The sequence below is a fragment of the Notolepis coatsorum genome (genome assembly GCF_963971535.1).
Source record: "Notolepis coatsorum genome assembly, chromosome: 1".
In the NCBI taxonomy this organism is placed as follows: domain Eukaryota; kingdom Metazoa; phylum Chordata; class Actinopteri; order Aulopiformes; family Paralepididae; genus Notolepis; species Notolepis coatsorum.
In genome coordinates this window covers 82,181,166-82,201,451 of record NC_140165.1, presented here as the reverse complement: position 1 = coordinate 82,201,451, position 20,286 = coordinate 82,181,166, and the positions used below count along the sequence as shown (strand labels likewise).

General features: G+C 41.0%; 1 protein-coding gene and 1 pseudogene across 2 annotated transcripts in view; one reads left to right on the top strand and one right to left on the bottom strand.

The window, feature by feature from the left end:
* LOC311240135 (sodium/hydrogen exchanger 9B2-like) overlaps positions 1 to 3,570 on the top strand; it is a 73,636-nt pseudogene extending 70,066 nt beyond the window's left edge. The window contains exons 12-14 of the transcript XR_014621029.1: positions 2,213 to 2,353; positions 2,726 to 2,902; positions 3,284 to 3,570. The product of XR_014621029.1 is annotated as a sodium/hydrogen exchanger 9B2-like (transcript). The remainder of the gene's footprint in view (positions 1 to 2,212; positions 2,354 to 2,725; positions 2,903 to 3,283) is intronic.
* A 3,525-nt stretch (positions 3,571 to 7,095) lies between these two features.
* wdr55 (WD repeat domain 55) overlaps positions 7,096 to 20,286 on the bottom strand; it is a gene marked incomplete at its 5' end in the record, with an annotated part of 33,716 nt that continues 20,525 nt past the window's right edge. Inside the window, 5 exon segments of the mRNA XM_084328550.1 lie at positions 7,096 to 7,700; positions 7,702 to 7,749; positions 7,751 to 7,879; positions 7,881 to 7,988; positions 7,990 to 8,035. Of these exon segments, the coding sequence (XP_084184676.1) occupies positions 7,683 to 7,700; positions 7,702 to 7,749; positions 7,751 to 7,879; positions 7,881 to 7,988; positions 7,990 to 8,035 (349 nt within the window). The 3' untranslated portion in view covers positions 7,096 to 7,682.

The window sequence follows — 20,286 nt, the reverse complement described above, 5'->3', positions numbered from 1 at the left end:
GGGATCCTTTCTCCTCAGCTGGGTCTTGAAGTGGAGTCGACCGGTTTGACAGGGGCCTTTGCTGGATTTTAATTCAAGCGAGGAAAAATACTTTTTATTTTGTAAATGGAAAAATGTCATGTAAATATTGTGTTGTTGCATTGAAGTGGCAGATTATTGTAAGCCCAGTGTGGGGGGGGTGCTTTATAATAGCCCCACTGAATAAAAAGGTCAGGTGACCTGCAGCAGGGGCGGAGCTAGGGGGGTGGCTACTGGGGCTCAAGCCCCGAATGTTTTCTGAAAAGCCCCGAATCTATTTAAAAAAAGAAATAAAAAAAAATGAAGCTAATTTCCATCTGTGGGTCTATCCAGCTGCTAACTGTATTTGAGTGAGTTAAGTCTTGGTGTCATGGTAGACTCAGACCTAAGCTTTAAATCACAATCAACAAGTTGACAAAAACTTAATTCTTCCACCTTAGAAACATAGCTAAAGTACGGCCATTTATAAATCAAAAGGACGCTGAAAACCAGATCCATGCCTTTATCTCAAGCCAACTCGACTACTGTAATGCACTCCTTACCGGCCTCCCGAAAAAATACGATAACTATTTTATTGCAATGCACTATTGCATTATTTTATTCTATTGTTACTAACTATTTTATTGCACTGCACTATTTTACTTTGTATCGAGTGAATCATAGACGCCTGGCCATAAGAGCATTCGGAGCATCTCTGCTCTCCCACTATTGAACTTGGGGGAGCAAAGGTATGCTCTTGCTCCACCACTTTTTGATCATATGAAAAATATGATATATCCCCCCCCAATATATAAATCTAACCATAACTACGTTATGGTTAACTGAGTTTTATAGTGAAAAGAGCAGCTTTATTGGTCAAGGATTGAAGGCTCTATATTGCAGGAAATTGCACGTACAGGTTAATTAAATTTAAAAAAAAATCTGCCGTGGAGGGGCTCGTGCCTGACCCCCTCCAAAACCACCCCTTGCCTGCAAAAAAATAAACTTTGGAAACAATTTAAAAAAAAAAAAATTGGAAAAAAAAGGGGGGCACCTATCTGGGCTAAGCCCCGGATCTCCTATAATCCTAAATCCGCCCCTGACCTGCAGTGGAGGATCTTGCAGGGAGCGCTGGCAGTCAACCAGTGTTGTCGCAAAAATTAACACAGATGTATCCAAAAAAGTGTGACCATGGGGGCGCCGAGCCTTCTGCCCGGCTGCACCACGCCTGTGGAACAGCCTCCCCCATCCAGCTGAGGGCACCACACAGAGCCTGGCCTCTTTTAAAGCAGGCCTGAAAACCTACTTGTTTCAAAAGGCCTTTGATTGCTAGCTTTTTTTCTTTTCTTTTCTTTTTTCTTGTGCTGTTGTCTGTTTATACTATGTTTTTAACTATGTTCTATTTTTATTCTGTATTTTATTTTTATTATTATTAATAATTATTAACCCCTGTAGCACTTTGGGATCCTAGTGAACGAAAAGTTGCAATACAAAATACAATTTATTCTATTATTATTATTATTATTATTATTATTATTATTATTATTATTATTATTTATTATTATTATTATTATTATTATTATTAAGAGTGTCCTTTCTGTCAGTCGCCAGAGACCATTTTCCACTGTTATGCTCAATGCGGGGAGACTGCAGGGTGCTTTTTTGGTATTTTACAAGCGATTTTTCGTACATGGTCATGAGAATTGGTCAGTTAGGAGTTTTGTTTTTGGAGCTGGTTACAGGAGGAAAAATACTGCAAAATGGCCACTTCTAAACTTTGTAGTGGGACAAGCTAGGGTGTTCCATATATAAAAGTAGGAAAAGCTGTATGGAAAATGGTTCAGGGGCAGATTTGATTCCTCTGTTCATTGGCGCTGGTGAGAATGAGAGTCGATTTTAGGTTTTCTCTTCTGATGAAGAATGGTAGAAGAGTTTATTTCAAGGCGGTGCTATAATGAAGCCATTTGTTCAGTCATTGAGGAGGAATTGGTTTTTAACTCTTTTTTGCATATAGCTTTTAATGCTGTGGAGTCTGTGATGGTTTTGTTCTTGTGGATTGGTGTGAGATATTTGTATTGATGAATTGAATATTTATTGGTAAATAAAGGTGTTACAAATAAATATAAAATCTATGTATCTCTCTCTGTCTGTATCTCTCTCTCTCTGTCCCTTTCTCTCTCTGTCCCTTTCTCTCTCTCTCTCTATGTCTCTCTAGGTCTAGGTATAGCTTGTATCACAGTAGGTCTGGTGATTCGTCTGTCGGTGGACGTTCTCCTGTTGGTTCACTACGGAGGATTCAACCTGAAGGAGAAGCTCTTCATCTCTGTGGCCTGGCTGCCCAAAAGCTACCGTCCAGGTAGAGAGAGAGAGAGAGAGAGAGTGAGAGAGAGAGAGGTCTGTATCTTCTGTGTCTCTCTCTCTGTCTGATTCTCTCTTGTCTATCTGTTCCCTTTCCTTTCTCACTTTCTCTCTATCTGTCTCTTTCTCTCTCTATCTATCTGTCTATTTCTCTCCTATCTGTCCTGTTTCTCTCTCTCTTCCCTTTATATGTCTGCCCTCTCTCTCTCCACGCTATCTGTCTGTCTCTCTCTCTGTCCTTCTCTCCTCCATCTAAATAAGTGTATGTGTGTGTGTGTGTGTGCATGTGAATGTGTGTGCATGGCGTGTGTGTGTGCGTGCGTGTGTGTGTGTGTGCTGCGTGGTGTGTGTGTGCGCGGTGTGTCTCCAGGCAGCGATAGGCTCCAAGGCGCTGGACATGGCCCGTGAATTGGGAGACGAGGCTCTCATTAAGTACGGTCTGGACGTCCTGACGCTCGCCGTCTTAGCCATCCTCATCACGGCTCCCATAGGGGGCCCTGGGGGATCGGACTGGCGGGGCCCAGGATGCTGCAGAGACAGCTTAGAGGTTAGGAACACACACACGCACGCACACACACGCACCACACACACACACAGAGACAGAGACATGGCTTTGTTCCGACACCTGGGACTCATGGCTCTCCTCGATGGACGGCAGTGAACACTCCCGATGATCTTTTCTCTCCTCACGCACCCTTCTGGATGGCTTTCTTATCCTGAGTGGTGGTGTTTGCCATACCACACGGTGACACAGCTCGTCAGTGCGCTCTCTGTGGTGCCTCGGTAGAGAAGTGTCGTGTGTGTGTGTGTCTGTCTCTTCGTCAGGGACACGACGACAGACGACACCACAGTCATCGGACTGATAAGCAACAACGATGAGATGGGAGTACAGCGATGAGCTAGTCCAGCTGAGTGCGTTGGTGCAAAGACAACAGCCTGGCACTGAATGCCAGCAAGACTAAGGAGCTCATCGTGGACTTCAGGGGACATCAGGGCAACCACTCCGCCATCAGCCTGGATGGGACACCAGTCAGTGGAGGTCATCAACTGCCTCCGGTTCCTCTAGGACTCAGATCTCTGATGGACCTAAGGTTGACCTACAACAAGAAAAAGATCACCGGGTGTTCACTGCCGTCCATCGAGGAGATCCATGAGTCCAGGTGTCGGAACAAAGCCCGGGACACCAGCTGTTCTTCCCCCTGCGATCCGGTCTGAAACTAATTTCTACCCACAGGCAGTACGCCTGATTAACAGTTAACAGAGAGAGAGAGAGAGAGAGACTTTTAGGACGGACCAGGGGTGTGATGGAAGATGACAGAAGTGGTTCTGGTTCTGGGGTGCGGATGTCATCCTATGGTTCTGGTTGATCCATGAAAGAGGCCTGCTGCATTATACTTGCCATTATTCCCAGTTTATTACAGCTGGTCTCTATGTTCAGTTTATTACAGCTGGTCTCTGTGTTCCATGTTCAGTTTGGAGCCAAACACAAAACGAAATAGCAAAACCTAAAGTGTTAATCCTTTTTTACATATCTATAGATACTATATATCTGTACACATCTCTTACTAGTTATGCTGCTGGCCAGTATGACTTACTACCAGTGTCTTTATACCTGTATCACTGTACATAATAATTGCTACAACTCTGTACATATTAGCACTATTACTCAGTACTTCGTTTATATATTTTTAGATCCAGTTTAATCACCTGTACATGATATTTTTGCTATATATTGAGCTACTGCACTGTCATGTTTGCCACTCTGGTAGGATTGCCACACTTATACAGCCAGTACCATGGTGAGAAACTGAAAATTACCATCATACTACCTTGATACTTGATTTATAAAGGATGGGTTGATAGATAAAGAAAAGGAAACACATGGCCTGTGACTTACACTTTGAATCTCTCCGCAGGATGAGCCGGAGAGTGCGGGACAATGACTCAAGATAGGGAGCCAGTTGGTTCGAGAAAAGAAATCGTCATCTGCTACGAGAGCAAGCTATGAGCATATCCGATTGGACCCGACTCCTTAAAGCCATTCTAGAACAGTTTCTGACAACGTCGCTTTCATAAAACATGTGTTGTATGTTTCTGTTCTGCTACATTCAAGGTAGGACCAAGAGGTACTAGATACGTCCCGATATTATCACTGTTAAAGGTGCTATAGATAACATTCAGCCACTTGATGTCGCACTAGAGCACCAGCATGTCATTTATCCAATCGGGTGCATTCCACATGGAGAAATGGGAAGTAGGGAGGTGATGCATGCACGCAACATTCATTTTGGACCCACCAACATTTTCAATGTTTTTTTGGGGGGGGAACGCGATTAAAAGCGATTCTACATTTTATTCCACATGTTTCTAAAGGCTCTGGATGTATTGGTTTTTTAAATGTTTTACTCTACATAGAAATTTTATCTATATTGCCTTTAACCCTTTCACTGCGACAATACAGAAGGTTAACCCTTTCACAACCACTACAGAAGGTTAACCCTTTCACTACCACACTACAGAATTGATCGATTGAAAATGTTATTAAGATTGCAGAATGGGTACAATACAGTACAGCTCAATACACACAATTGTTAAGGGGATGCAGACCAGAGAAAGACTTTAGTCTTGTTTACATCAGGGTCCCCCATTTTCAATTCATAACACAATTGGATTAACAGTCTGTAGTGTGGTAGTGAAAGGTTAACCGTCTGTAGTGTGGTAGTGAAAGGTTAACCGTCTGTAGTGTGGTAGTGAAAGGTTAACCTTCTGTAGTGTGGTAGTGAAAGGTTAACCTTCTGTAGTGTGGTAGTGAAAGGTTAACCGTCTGTAGTGTGGTAGTGAAAGGTTAACAGTCTGTAGTGTGGTAGTGAAAGGTTAACCTTCTGTAGTGTGGTAGTGAAAGGTTAACCGTCTATAGTGTGGTAGTGAAAGGTTAACCGTCTGTAGTGTACTAGTGTGGTAGTGAAAGGTTTAAAGCCAGATATTTTCATAACTGAACAAACTGTCCTCAGAGGAACCGGATCCCCGGAAAGACCGTTTGAAGCTAGAAATCTGCCTGAAAAGTTGCTGCTTCACTGCGGTCGTTTACGACGGTGTGACCACTGACACCGGAACCTGAACCCCCGGTCTCTGCAGTAGTAGGCGAGTGCTTAGACCTCTGCACCACCCAGACGGCCCCCTAAACACTAGTTTATTTTTTTTAATAGTTCATAAAGTCATAGAATTGAAGACCACACATCTCTCATATCGAGTGAGAAATTTGCCAGGTGTGATGGAAAAAATATAGGTATATCTTAAAGGAACACACCCAACATTATGGAAAGTACGCTTACTGTCTTCTCCAGAGTCAGACAAGATTAGATACCAATTTCCTCTCTGTGCGTTCAGTAGAAAGCTATCCGGCTAGTCTAGCTTAGCACAAATGAATGGAAGCGGATAATATGGACCAGCTAGCCTAGCTGCCAAAAACACCTCTCCTGGAGTTTTAAGCTAGCCTAGTGGTCCGTACTTTCTTCCATTGATTTGTGCTAAGCTAGGCTAGCTTGCAGCCAGATACTGAATGCACAGAGGAAATTGGTATCCATCTTCTCGTCTGACTCTGGAGAAGACGGTTATGACTTTGGTCATGGCGTTGGGCCACGAGGAACAGGATTTCTCTCTCTCTATACATCTCTATGGTACATACCACTCAGATACACCTGTGAGTAATCAACCAATAAATCAAAACCCACAGTCAGCCAATGGGATGAGTAATATAACTACACTCAAGTTACCAATATTCATAGTATAATTTATACATTGAAAGAAGGCCCAGTTGGATAGAACATATCTTAGGTAACAGAAAATACATACTAGACAATACATGCAATAGAATATATACATAGAAAGAAGTCATAACCCAATCAAATGAAAATATAATTAAGAACGTTCTTTATAGAAAATACTGTAGAAAAGTAGTCTGGGGGACGTGTGTTCAGATGGAATATCCAAAGCGCTTCCCTCTGAAGTAGGTTCATGTCGACATTCCCACCTTGTTGAGATCATGTTACTTTTTCTATGCCAGTATATTTGAGAGCAGAACCAGATTTTCCTCAGCATGTTTTTATCTCCAATCAGGGTGCATTCCACATGGAGAAATGGGAAGTAGGGAGGGGATACATGCCTGTAACATGTAAACATTCATTTTGAACCTGCCAAAATTTTGTAAATGATAAATTCATTAATAATATTTTGAGAGGAAAAGCAATACTTTTTATACCTAAGCTCTGTGGATGTATTCTTAAAAAATATATATAATAAAACATTACTCTACATAAAGATGTTATCTATAGCTAGTTGTGCCCAGTCGTCATGCATTTCAGGTTACAAATATTTCTCATATATAATATAGCCTGTAGTATTTAGGAAATTACACTGTTCATATGTTTCTGATGTGATCTATTCTAAGTTGTGATATTGATGATGACCTGAATAATTATGTCACAATCACATCCAATGCTGTTCAGATAAATCTCATTAAAAACTCGATTTGTAATTTCATTTGTACAGTTGTGATTATTATAAACACGTAGATTTCTGCACTGTAGGGTTTATAAGAAAGGCTGGAGGGAGAAGGATAGAGAAAGAAATACCTTTATTTGTCTAAGGTCAGACTGAAATGGAAATATTGAACACTGACCCATAGGGGGGGGGGGGCACAATCTGGGGGGGGGGGGGGGGGGCACAATCTATCTAAAATGTGTTCCTCCTAACAATAAAATACTACACTACACCTCCCCATTATTATTTTTTACCAGAAACATTTCATTCTGATGTGACATACAGGCAGTTTACTCTTGGATAAAGTAACAGTCCACAAAAATAAATTGATTCCTGGAGGAGACTCCGTAAGGAGGGTTTCCTAATTGACCACAGGAAAAAAGGTACATAATGTTATGTTATGTTATAGCCATAAGTAATATATTTATGTATTGTACCAGCAAAAGTCCAAAACAAACGCTGCAACCGGGAGTTGAACCAACAATCATGATGAATGAATGGAAGCGGATATGGACCACTAGCCTAGTCCCACTCTGGAGAAGACGCATTTCCCATAATGTTGGCGTGTTCCTTTAACGGTTCCCCAGCAGATTTTCTGGAAAACGTCAAAAGTAAAAAATGTAAATGTACTATGTAATATATGTACTTATTTGTAATACATTACAAATACTACATGTTAGATTCTCAATACAATAAGTAAATATATTACTTATATCTTTTCCTGTGGTCGATTACTTTATTTACATATTCTGCAAGGTAAAAGGGTCAAAAGGTCATTTTCCACTTCTTTAATCACTCCCACTGTCTACTCTCCTCCTCCTCCTCCTCCTCCTCCTCCTCTTCTTCTTTCTTCTCTCTCCACCTCCTCCAGTCCTGAGAAGAAGTCGTCTCCCCCGCAGGCTTTCTTACTGAGAGACTTCATCCTACCGTCTTTCTTCTTGCGCTTGCGGTAGTCGTTGACCGTCATGGCAGCCAGAGACGAGAGTGTCCCAGAACTTGATGAGCTGGTCGTGGGCGCAGCTGGCCAGGAGGCCCGAGTCTCTGCTCTTACAGAGCTGCTCCACGGGCTCCCCCAGGTGCGTCTCCCCGAGGTGCCTGCCCGATGCAGCCGATCACACGGTTAGGAAGCACGTTGATGGCCCTGGAGAGAGAGAGAGAGAGAAAGACAGTCGATCACACGGTTAGGAAGCACGTTGATGAGGCCCTGGGAGAGAGAGAGAGAGAGAGGGAGAGAGAGAGAGAGAGAGAGAGATACAGTCGATCACACGGTTAGGAAGCAGGTTGATGGCCCTGGAGAGAGACGAGAGAGAAAAAATTACTTGAACTTGGAGAGAGAGAGAGAGAGAGAGGAGATTGAGAAAGAGAGAGAGAGATATAGACAAAGGAGAGAGGAGAGAGACAGAGAATGAGAGTGAGAGAGAGAAAGGAGAGAGAGGAGAGTGAGAAAGAGAAAAGGAGAGAGATAAGGAGAGGAGAGAGACTGGAAAGAAGGAGGAGAGGAAGAGACAGAAGGAGTGAGAGAGGAGAAAGAGAGGAGTGAGAGAGAGGAGAGAGAGAAAGGGATAGGGATAGAGAGAGAGGAGAGTGAGAAAGAGAGAGACAGAAGGAGTGAGAGAGAAAGTGTTGTTACAATTTGGAAATGTAAAAACACAAACTATTGTTTTTATCTGGATGGCTTAGAGTAGACGACAGAGTACAGCAACTTGAAATGGGCCTGGGCCCTGTTCCTCATACGTATAATTTTCAGGATAACTTGACATAAGTTAGACTTTTCGGTTCCCTGACACGCGTTTGTCTAAATCACTATGGCAACAGATCAAAAAGTTTGAACCTGCTCCAGCGCAGAGTTTAGTTCAGTTAGCTGGATAAACTGGCCACGCCCTCGCAAATGCCAGCTCCCTTCCTCACAGATTCTGAATTATGTTTTTGTGCTTAGTTTTTCTAGAGGAGGCGTTTGAAATGTAAAATAATAGACCAAAAATTCTGATAATAAATCATATTCAGCCTATGGATTTACTTTGTCCTAAATAATGCACGTCATAGTTATATGGATACGACGCTCACAAGTCGTGACACACACTGTGGTTATTTTAATAACGGAGCATTGCAAATGTGAATCCCACTGGGATATTTTTAATGAATGAAACCTATCGGGCGTTTGGATTCGTTTCATATTCTCCGCTGTGGATGCATTTGCTTAACGGAGTGCCTGGATTGTGTTTCATTCAAGCATAAATTGAAGCGTCTTTATGCATGGATTGTGGATGTGAATTAAGACGAATCTGAATCTGTGGATTGTTGAATTGTATCACTGTCACTCACACATTATTGTGATATTGTAACTGGGATTAAAATGTCTGAGGAGATGCGCTGTTTGACGGATTTGATGACGTGGACGTGACTTGATAAAAGTGACTGAGCAATTGCAAGCCTTTGACGTTTTGATGATGTATTTATCTGTTCAAGCACTGTTATCTGATGATGAACATGACTGGTGTCACTGGTATAAACCAAAGGTTAATCAATTCAATGCATGTATGGATGATGTCCGAAACAGATTAAAACCTGATTAATAGTGGAACTGTATATAGCCTCCAAGCCTCTGACACGTTATTTCGGGGGGTCGCGCCTTGAAAACTTTGGGAACCATGTATTTATATAGTACATGATACCTAAGCGCATACAGTACAGATATCCTCATAAGTATCTATTCATTTGTATCAATTAGATACTTTTTTATCTACTTATTCTGAAAGAGTTGAACTAATTATTTTCGCTAGCAAGATCTCATTCAATTATTCATTCCATTAAGCCTACTGCCAGCAGGCACATTTAAAGAAATATAATCTGATTGATTGGGGTAATGAGGGACTTAAAATTAGCCTATAGATATGCATTTAACTTGTCTGCGAGGCTATTGAGCCGTACTGTATTGTACACATTCTGCAATCTGTTAATAAAGTTTTCAATCAATCAATGGCGTTAGAAAATCAGGATTTCTGCGATCGACACCTGCTGTCTTTTCAGGTAAGGCGGCCGCGCGCAATTATCCTGAGTATCAAGTCTGGTTCTAATTAACGAGAGTGAATCAGCATTTGAGGAACAGGCAAAGCCTGGTTTCAAACATTGGTGAATTGAATCTGGCTAATGGGACTTTTGATCGACTTAGTTGAACCAGGTACGGGGAATAGGGCCCTGGTCTATAAGATACACTACACCAGCGGTTCTCATTAGGGGTGCCGCAGAGAGCTGCCAGGGGTGCCTTGAAATAAAAAAAAATATATACAAAAAAAAGTTCTTTTTTTGGATTACAGAAAATTATCACTAAAATGCTATCTGTTGCAGCTGCACTGTTTTCCATGAAAATACCATATTTGGATAAGTTTGACCATTTCTCAAAATCTGAAAATAATTATTTAATAAAACACAGAAAAGGATCACCAAGTTACTCTGGATAAAAAAAAACTTTACAGACAACATTGAAACAAAGCTTCCTGACACATCTCCATCCAAACTCTTGGAAGAACTCATTGAAATCTCATCTGATACCACCTGGAGAGCTTGTTTCAGAGTGTGGTGCACTGCAGAGTACCAAGTATCTCATGATGCAGCAGTTAAGTTTCAAGTTTCTTTAATAGTTGTCATACAGAAGTACAGAATACTTTTATACAAAATGCTTCTTACTGTTTCGCTCCAGAGACTGTGTTAGACAAGATAAGTATGAAATAAAATAGTATAGCATGTAAAATAGAAGTAAAAATAGAGGTCACAGTGTTCAGTATAGACATATGTACAATGTTCGATGCAGAATAGAAGTAACTGATTTACCATATAATATACAATATACTATGCAATGTACTAATATCCAATACTATATAGTGCAGAGCAGAAATGGGATGAGGTACAATTTAGGTACAATTTACAGTAAGGTGTACGAGTTGTAGTGCAAATCCTTTACCAATAAATATAAAGTGTAGAGTGTGTTTAGGTGTTCTAAAGTGTGTAAAGTGGGTGCTGCAGTGAGTTGTTTGTTTAAAGTGAGTGTGTGCGTGTGGATGTGTGTGCTGTGTGCATTTGATGGTTGTTGCATAGTGTTTATTGTTCGTTGAGCAGCCTGATGGCCTGGGGATAGAAGCTTCTTCTGAGTCTTTCTGTGCTCGCCTTAAGACTCCGGTATCGCTTGCCTGACCGCAGCAGTTCAAAGAGGAGTTGTTCGGGTGGCTGGAGTCCTTGATGATTCTCTTAGCCTTCCCCCTGCACCGCTTGTTGTAAATGTTCTGGAGGGTGGGAAGCCCCCCTCCAATTGTGCGTTCGGCTGAACGTGTCACTCTTTGTAGTCTGCTACGGTCTTGTGCAGTGCTATTCCCAAACCAGGAGGTGATGTTGCCAGTCAGGATGCTCTCGATTGTACATGAGTAGAAGTTCCTAAGGATCTTCTGACTGACTTGGAACTTCCTTAGGCGCCTGAGGAAGTAGAGGCGTTGTCGTGCCTTCTTCACAACACTGTCAATGTGTGTGGTCCATGTCAAGTCCTCGGATATGTGGGCTCCGAGGTACTTGAAACTGTTCACTCTCTCAACCGGTGCCCCGTCGATGCTGAGGGGGCTGTAGTCCTTGACCCCCGACCTCCTGAAGTCCACAATCATCTCTTTTGTTTTGCTGACGTTCAGGGAGAGGCAGTTCTCCTGACACCACTGTGACAGATTATCTACCTCTTCCAGGTAGGCCCTCTCGTCGTTGGCAGAGATCAGGCCCACCACTACTGTGTCATCAGCAAATTTGATGATTGTGTTGTTGTTCCGCTGTGCCACACAGTCATGTGTGTACAGGGAGTAGAGGAGGGGGCTCAGAACACAGCCCTGGGGGGCCCCTATGTTGAGCATGATGGATGAGGAGGTGCAGTTGCCTGCTCTTACCACCTGGGGTCTGCCCGTCAGGAAGTCCAAGACCGACTGGCAGAGGTCATAGTTCAAGCCCAGGTCCCTGAGCTTGGCTATGAGTTTGGAGGAGACTATGGTATTGAATGCTGAGCTGTAGTCAATGAACAGCATTCTCACATAGTTCCCCTGCCTCTTGTCCAAGTGTGATGCTGCTGTGTGCAGCACATGGGCTATGGCATCCTCCGTGGATCTGTTGGGGCGGTATGCAAATTGCAGGGGGTCCAGGTTGATGGGGAGGGAGGAACAGATGTAGCCCTTCACTAGCTTCTCAAAGCACTTCATGGCTATGGAGGTGAGGGCTACAGGGCGGTAGTCGTTGAGGCAAGCGGGCGTAGATTTTTTGGGTACAGGGATGATGGTGGACTTCTTCAGACAGGTGGGGATGACAGCCTGTTCTGAGGACAGGTTAAAGATGTCAGTGAATACCGGGGCCAGTTGGTCGGCACAGACTTTTAAGGTGTTGATACCATTCAGCACCACATATCTGTATGAAGCTGGCTTTTCATCCATGACAGCTCTGAAAACAAAATATAGGGCCAAGTTGAGCCTTGAGGATGACATACGTGTTGCCTTGTCAAAGATCTCCCCACGTATTGACCGTATTATTAGCCAGCAGCAGCAGACCTCGCATTGAGCTAGAAATGTCCACTGAGTGAACGAGTGCTTATTTTCTGTATTTATTTATATTTTTTGAGAAATGGTAACTTGGTGATCCTTTTCTGTATTTAAAATAAAATACATGATTTTCTGTTTTTGAGAAATGGTCACACTTATCCAAATATGCAATTTTTATGGAAAAGTGTGCAGCTGCAACATATAGCACTTTACTGAAAATGTCCTGTAATGTTATTTAAAGAAATATGCTATTTGATTTACTACTACAAGCAGTGTAATGTCAACAGTACTAAGCCATTTAGACCTGAAACACCTGTTAATAATGCATTATATAGGCATATACACACAAATGTGTTTCCCGGTTTCTTAAATAAACATTATTTTGAAAGCAAGCACGTTTGTCATCATTGTAGCAAAAAAGACAGCATCGGAAAAGTCTTTATCGTATCAGGGCTCCAGACTAACTTTTGTCAACACCGTCCCAGAACCGTCCCGAAATACAATTTTAACCGTCCCAAAGTGAATGTAACCATCCCAAAAATCTAATGGTTGTCGTCTATAGTTGTTATTGCCATAAGAAACACCATTCAGAGAAGGGGAGAATAAATTGATTTAGTCAAAAGGCTCCCAGGTGGAAAGATTTCACAAGAATAATTATGATTAAAAATAAATAAATATATATATAAAAAAAAGTGTTTAACAAGTGCTAGTATAGGGATATTTGGTCACGGTGCTGTTATAGTCAACCAATTGGAGCCATGTTGATTATTCCTTCCATAGGAAAATATATTTAAATGTATTTGTATTTTATTTCATTTGTTTTTTTTGTTATTACAAATGTGTGTGTTTATGGTTGAAAATGTTAGAGATAAATAAAGATAAAATCAAATCTAACTGAATAAGTTCCCTCTTCTAACAAGAAAGAAAAATGTAGTTTAGCTTTAAACTATATAATGTCATTGCGTCCAGAGATTCCACCTTTGATAACTAAAGTAATGACACTTGACTAGTAATGAAACATGTCCCTTAGATCGCGCTGTCCTCCTGGTCGATATTGATAACTGCTGCTAAAATAAAATAAGTCCCGAGTCGAGACTCCGTGCTGCTCCCAACGAATCCAAATAGTATGCAACTGCAGAGCCGCAGAGCCAGGGGTGCTTTCAGGTCCGGTCACAGGCCCGCTCAACAGCGCCCCCCACCCAACGGCTGAATTGCCAATGGCTGAATTGGAGTATTGCTCTGCAGCTGCATGCTATTCGCAAATCCAGCATGAGCCAGCTCCCGCTGCAGCCGTCGTTATCAGAACACTACACACATATCATAATGTTTACAGCAAACTGTAGTTGATCACCAGGTATGTTTTATTAACGTAGAATAATTCATATATATATATATATGCGCGCACTGACAGTCGGCTAATTGACATTTCCTGTGAAAAAAATAAAATCCTCTCCGTCCCGTTTGCGTCCCAAAAAAGATTTCGGTTCGTCCCAAATCAATATTTGATCGTCCCCGGGACGACGGGACATCGTTAATCTCGAGCCCTGGTGCCCTGGAATATTTTATTGAACACAGGGGTGCCTTGGCAGCAGAAAGGTTGAGAACCCCTGCACTACACCACTAAGATACCCATGTACATGTCGAAATACTTCCCAAAGGTCAGTGAATTCCACGACCACAACACCAGTTCCACAAATCATGTTCAACCCAGATTCGGCTCAAACAAGGGACTAAACACATTTTGCAATTATGCCACAATAATGTGGAACACACTACCCACAGCCGTGAAGGAATGTGAATCCCTACCCTCCTTCAAAACCGCTCTCAAAGAGCACCTACGGGTGGCTGCAATTGGAAACTGGCCCCTGTAAATGTCCAAATCCCCCCACCAATGTACAGTTTCTTCCCATGCAGATGTATATATTTTTTATGATCTCCTTTTACTACACAGTTCTGTATATCTGTATTGTCTTGTATGTCATAAATGTCTGGATGTAACAGTACTAGTGTTGTCACGATACTGGAATTTCTAACTTCGATACGATACCTTGAAAAGTATCGATATTCAATACCATTTTCGATACCACAGGGAAAAGATTTCAATCTTAAAATGTAAATTTCTTTATTTTTATTATTATTTTTTTTTAAAGCTTTTGTTGCTGGTCGGTTCTCCTCACCTTCTCTCTGGTATTATAAGAGAAGAGAAATATAACACTTTTAAAACCCTTTGTTTCTCTTTAGATCAGACATTTAAAAATAACTAAATTATCTAATCTAATCTTAGAAATTAAGTAATGTTAATAGTACTTTGATTGAGAACTTTATTAACAGATTGCAGAATGGGTACAATACAGTACAGCTCAATACAAACAACTGTTAAGAGGATGCAGACCAGAAAAATATTTTAGTCTCGTTTACATCGGGGTCCCCCATTTTCAATTCACCAGGAATGCGTGTTAAGCATAACAGCATCTAAGTTAATTTACTTCTGACCATTATAGTCAAAGTATTTTCCTATGAACTGAAACTCTGAAAAGATCACATAAGGCTAGCATCATTGGCGTTCAGTTACAGCTATATTGGCCAACGTTAGCCAGCCAGCTACTGCACTACACACTGCCAGCTGGCTACCTTTAACAACAGCCAGCTAGCCAGCTACTGCACTACGAACTTCCAGCCAGCTAGCTGGCTACCCCAATCCACAACAGCCAGCCAGCCAACCGTACAAAATACAGTCTCAGCCAATCACATCGATTTGTACAGTTAGTTGGCTCCACTCCATTGCGAATTAAAAGGTGCAGCCAGCAGACCGTATTAGCTGGCTACAGTTGCTGGGTGGCTAACGTTAGCTAGCTAGCAGCAGCAGCTGCAAAAAACGAACTCCAATGGTGGTATCAGCCGTTGATATGAGCTATCAGTAGCTAGCCAGCTAGTCAGCTACATAACGTTAGACAACGCCTCGTGCTTTTAACTAAAGTGAATAGTTTACTGGGCCATTTGATTTTGATGTTGAAAGAGGTGCTGCACTCTTGCTCTTTTCAGAGCGAATGAGAGATGTTGACACTAGACGGGTCTGTGGGGAGGAGGGGGAGGGGCAGGGGCAATGCACTGGGAACAACTTGCTGTAGGATAAGAGAAGACAGCGTTTCGATAGTGCAGAAAGTATCGATATTGCGGGAAATTAGTATTTAAACTGTTTTAAATATTCAGAATCGATATGTATCGAAAAATCAATATTTTTGACAACACTAAACAGTACTGTATATCTGTATGTCGTGCAGGGGCAGGGCTAGGGGGTGGCTACTTGGGCTCAAACCCCGAATGTTTTCTGAAAAGCCCCGAATCTATATAAAAAAAAAATTATAATAAAAAATTTGGACAATGGGTCTCATTCTCGAACATTTTTCAAGGAGTTATTTTGGAAGACTTATCTTGGAACCACTGAGACAGAATCAATGACAAGTTCACTCTGAGTCTCGAACGTGCTGGGAATATGTATTAAGTGGCTGAAACGGTCGCACCTGTGACAAGATCTGGTACCTGCTTGGCGAATGGCATTCGGTCTTAAACTCGAAACGCGCGTTCCCGTTCAGGTCATTTGCATACAAAACAACGCCTCCAGAGCTCCTTATAAGGCAACTAGTGACGCAGCTGTGTGAAAATGGAATGGCGGAAGTGCTTTGCGAGTCTTGCGAGCCATCAAAACTAGATTAGATTAATGTATTGGCATCATATACAGCTCGTGGTACACCTGCCGCAGCGCGTGCACACACGCACGCAGTACTGTATATGAATGAATGAAATATATATAGCCTACGGCGGGCGTAATGAATGAACGCAGTATGGCTTGTTATTCCATAATTAAGCCTATACTGTTCATTCGTAGGCGCACACAAGACTTGTTATGGAATATTAATGCAGTCTATTTCCACTGATTAGCTTTAGTTCTTATTTATTTATCCACTGTCATTTCACTGTTGGTGTATAGGCTATATAGTGTATTTCAATATAAGTTTCATTGATTAATGATATATTCGAAGGAATGCAGGTTTATAGCTATATCAGCCCCCTCCAATGTACAGTAAATGACCAAGTATGGTTGTCAATATTCCAATGTACAGTTTTGCTTGTACAGTGTAAGTCTATCCCCCACCCACCCCTCCTACCCAACCTCCTCCAACAGTTTCTACGTCAAATGTACTCTCTTTTTGTATCACAAACAGTACTGTATTTGCAAATCTGGTATGTCATATATGTTATGATGAATTGAAAATGGGGGACCCTGATGTAAACAAGACCAAAGTCTTTCTCTGGTCTGCATCCACTTAACAATTGTATGTAATTGAGCTGTACTGTACTGTACCCATTCTGCAATCTGTTAATAAAGTTTTCAATCAAATCAAACAAAGGTCTGTCCCCTTGTATACCAATCAATGGGATACATTGCATGTTGACCTGCATTCTTTCAAATGTATATAATTAATCATTAAAACAGATGTGTAACAAATAAGAAATACAAATTCCACAGAAGGCATTAAATAATTATTATTTTCAATCATTTCACAATAATTGCATAATTGTGTTTGAATATCTGAGTAATTAAAGTAATTATACATTTGTCCAAAATAGCTGGTTCAGATATGGTTAAGCAGCTGCCCTGTGATCAGATGAATCCATATTATTTATTTTTCCGACATCAAATGGGTAATTTCTTATCGTACAAATATTGTCATATTTATTTTAATTATGATTAAGTAATTAATTCCAAGGAGGCCTGTAGCATTGACATGAAGGAATCACTATGAGAACACAGTCTGTCAAGTTAATAAAAATTTCAATTACTCAATCAATCATACGACTGCTCCTCAGCACTGTTAAAACTGCTCTCAGCCACGCTCAAATCTGATCTCAGGAAAATTTGGGGACTCCCGCTCCCAGCCCTAATATGTCTTAAATGGGCAGAAATCTGCCTAAGAGGAAATTTTTTGTCGTAAAATGAGACCCAATTACATGAAAATATGTTTGCACCAGATTTAGCAGAAGCTAATTTCCATCTGTAGTCTATCCAGCTGCTAACTGTATTTGAGTGAGTTCAGTCTTGGTGTAGACTCAGACCTAAGCTTTAAATCACAATCAACAAGTTGACAAAAACATAATTCTTCCACCTTAGAAACATAGCTAAAGTACGGCCATTTATAAATCAAAAGGACGCTGAAAACCAGATCCATGCCTTTATCTCAAGCCGACTCGACTACTGTAATGCACTCCTTACCGGCCTCCCGGAAAAATACGATGATAACTATTTTATTGCAATGCACTATTGCATTATTTTATTCTATTTTACCAACTATTTTATTGCACTGCACTATTTTACTTTGTATCAGTGATAATCAAACCGTAAAAACAAAGACGCATATTAACACTTTCAGCGCCAGATGGCGCTGTTTACTGTTACTGTTGAAAGGCCAGCGCCTTTTAACATGGGGATAACGTGGCTGTGTTTGCAGGCCTAAAGCTATATTATAGCTATGGATCTAATAATAGTCGATTGTCATTGAGTTTCTTCCGGTCAAGATGCAAAAAAACAGATCATTTTTCCATCCATACATTTCCGTTTTATACCGTCGTGAATATGAGTGTAGTTTCAGGGTGGTCTGGTGTCATTTCCAAAATGACAGACACCAAGCCACATCGTTTCAAATAGAGTGCAATAGCGGCCGCAAGGTGTTAGGCGGCGGTATTGGACTTTTGAGATCTCAGACCCATCCCCAGTGATAACACAGGCTGCCAGCATGTCTTTATGAATGGAAATATCGAATAAAAGAAACAACGATGAAAACCCGACTATACTCTGGTTTTCGGGGGTCCTGGTGCTCAACGTTCAGCGAGTTAACCCTAGATCTTAGATCCTAATATGAAAAACGATGTGATTTAATGTTCTATGTCTTACCTTGACTTTGTATATTTTACTGCTAGTGCTATCTATTTTATGCTTTATGTCTGCACTTTATGCATTGCTCTTGATCTGCCAATGTTGTGCTCATTTTATGCCTGTCTTTTTGTACTGCTGTGAAGCACTTTGAGCTGCAATTCTTGTATGAAAGGTGCTATACAAACAGTGTATTATTATTATTATTATTATAAATTATTATAGTTTGCTTCATTAATTAAAGGGTGTGAATTTAAGTGTTCTCTAGTGCCTTTTGTCCGCTTTAAGGTGGTGGTATAAGTTAAAGGTTGTGGTGTAGAAGTAAAAAAAAAAAAAAAAAAATCCTATCTGGGCTAAGCCCCGGATCTCCTACAATCCTAAATCCGCCCCTGATGTCGTGTATATCATAAATGTTCTGATGAATTGAAAATGGGGACCCCGATGTAAACAAGACAAAAGTCATTTTCTGGTCTGCATCCCCTTAACAATTGTTTGTAACTTAGTATTGAGCCGTACTGTATTGTACCCATTCTGCAATCTGTTAATAAAGTTTTCAATCAATCAATCAATCTGAGGTAGCTGGATTCCTAGCTCACACATCTTGCGCCTCCAGCTGTATTGCAAGGTACACACACGCCTCACAGGATTTCAGAGACTTCTGTTTGAGTGGGATTTCTGTTTCAATGTCAAAACAAGCACTTTTAGTGGACGTATGTTACTTTGTAGGGCTGCAACTAAGGGTGGGAATCACCAGTTTCATCACGATACGATACGATATCGATTCTTTGGACAACGATACGATATTATCCGATATCACACAGTCTGCCACGATACGATACAATTCGATTCAGGTGCCTGCGATCGATATGAGACGATATTATATGCCCATTTAACACAATCAGTAACATTTAAATCAACAACAAAAAAAGGCAATGGAAATATCATTTGAAATTTTTATTTTTGAGCTCTTCCAGACATTTAAATGAAAAACAATAATGTTTTTAATACAAATAGACCTCCTGTTCACTGTTTTTGGTTTGTTTTTCTTTTTTTTCTATATTAATATCCTATTCACTGTCACAGAGCTGTATTAAGGTGAAATACCGGCCAGATCCTGTTAGTGGGGCTATACCGAGAATGCACCCTCCTTCCCAGTCCCCACTTCTCTCTGCCTATGGCTCTGGGTTAGCTTGTTAGCTTACGCTAACGTAACGTTATCTTTAACGCGACGTGGGCATAATGGAGTGGCGAGGATTGCAAAGCAGGTTAGATGCATTGGACCCGTTGCAGAATAAAACAGCAGGGACATGTTTTGGGTCACAGAATAGGCACACTAGTCTTGCTCTAGTGACGGTCTAGACGCTACTGCTGTGTGCTGTTGATGTTAAACGGAGTTTCACAACACTGGGCGCGGGGCGATGACGTCGCCGGATTTTCAAAATAAGAGTATCGCAATATGAATCGATCTTTTTACGTTGCATCGATCCTATTTGATTATTGATAATAGATCGATATATCGATCTGGATCGATGGATCGTCCCACCCCTAGCTGCAACTATACAATTATTTTGTTATTGATTAAATCATCAATTATTTTAGATTAGTCAATTCATCTAAACTATTAATTTACCAGAAATATATCAACAATTGATTCAAATTGCAATTGAACATTTAAAAATGATTGACATGATTTTTTAAGTGCAGTGGGACCGAGACTAAATCTAACACATGTAACACATTTGTGTAAACAAAATATCAACAATCTCCAGAATTACTGACTCCACCTTTAAGGCACTTCCTTATCTATATGCTGTTTGAGCAATACATACTTTTGCATCTAACTGGCTTCCCATCTTTATATTTGTGGCCTTATGGGAGCCATCATCTCTCATTGTTTACTAGTGGATA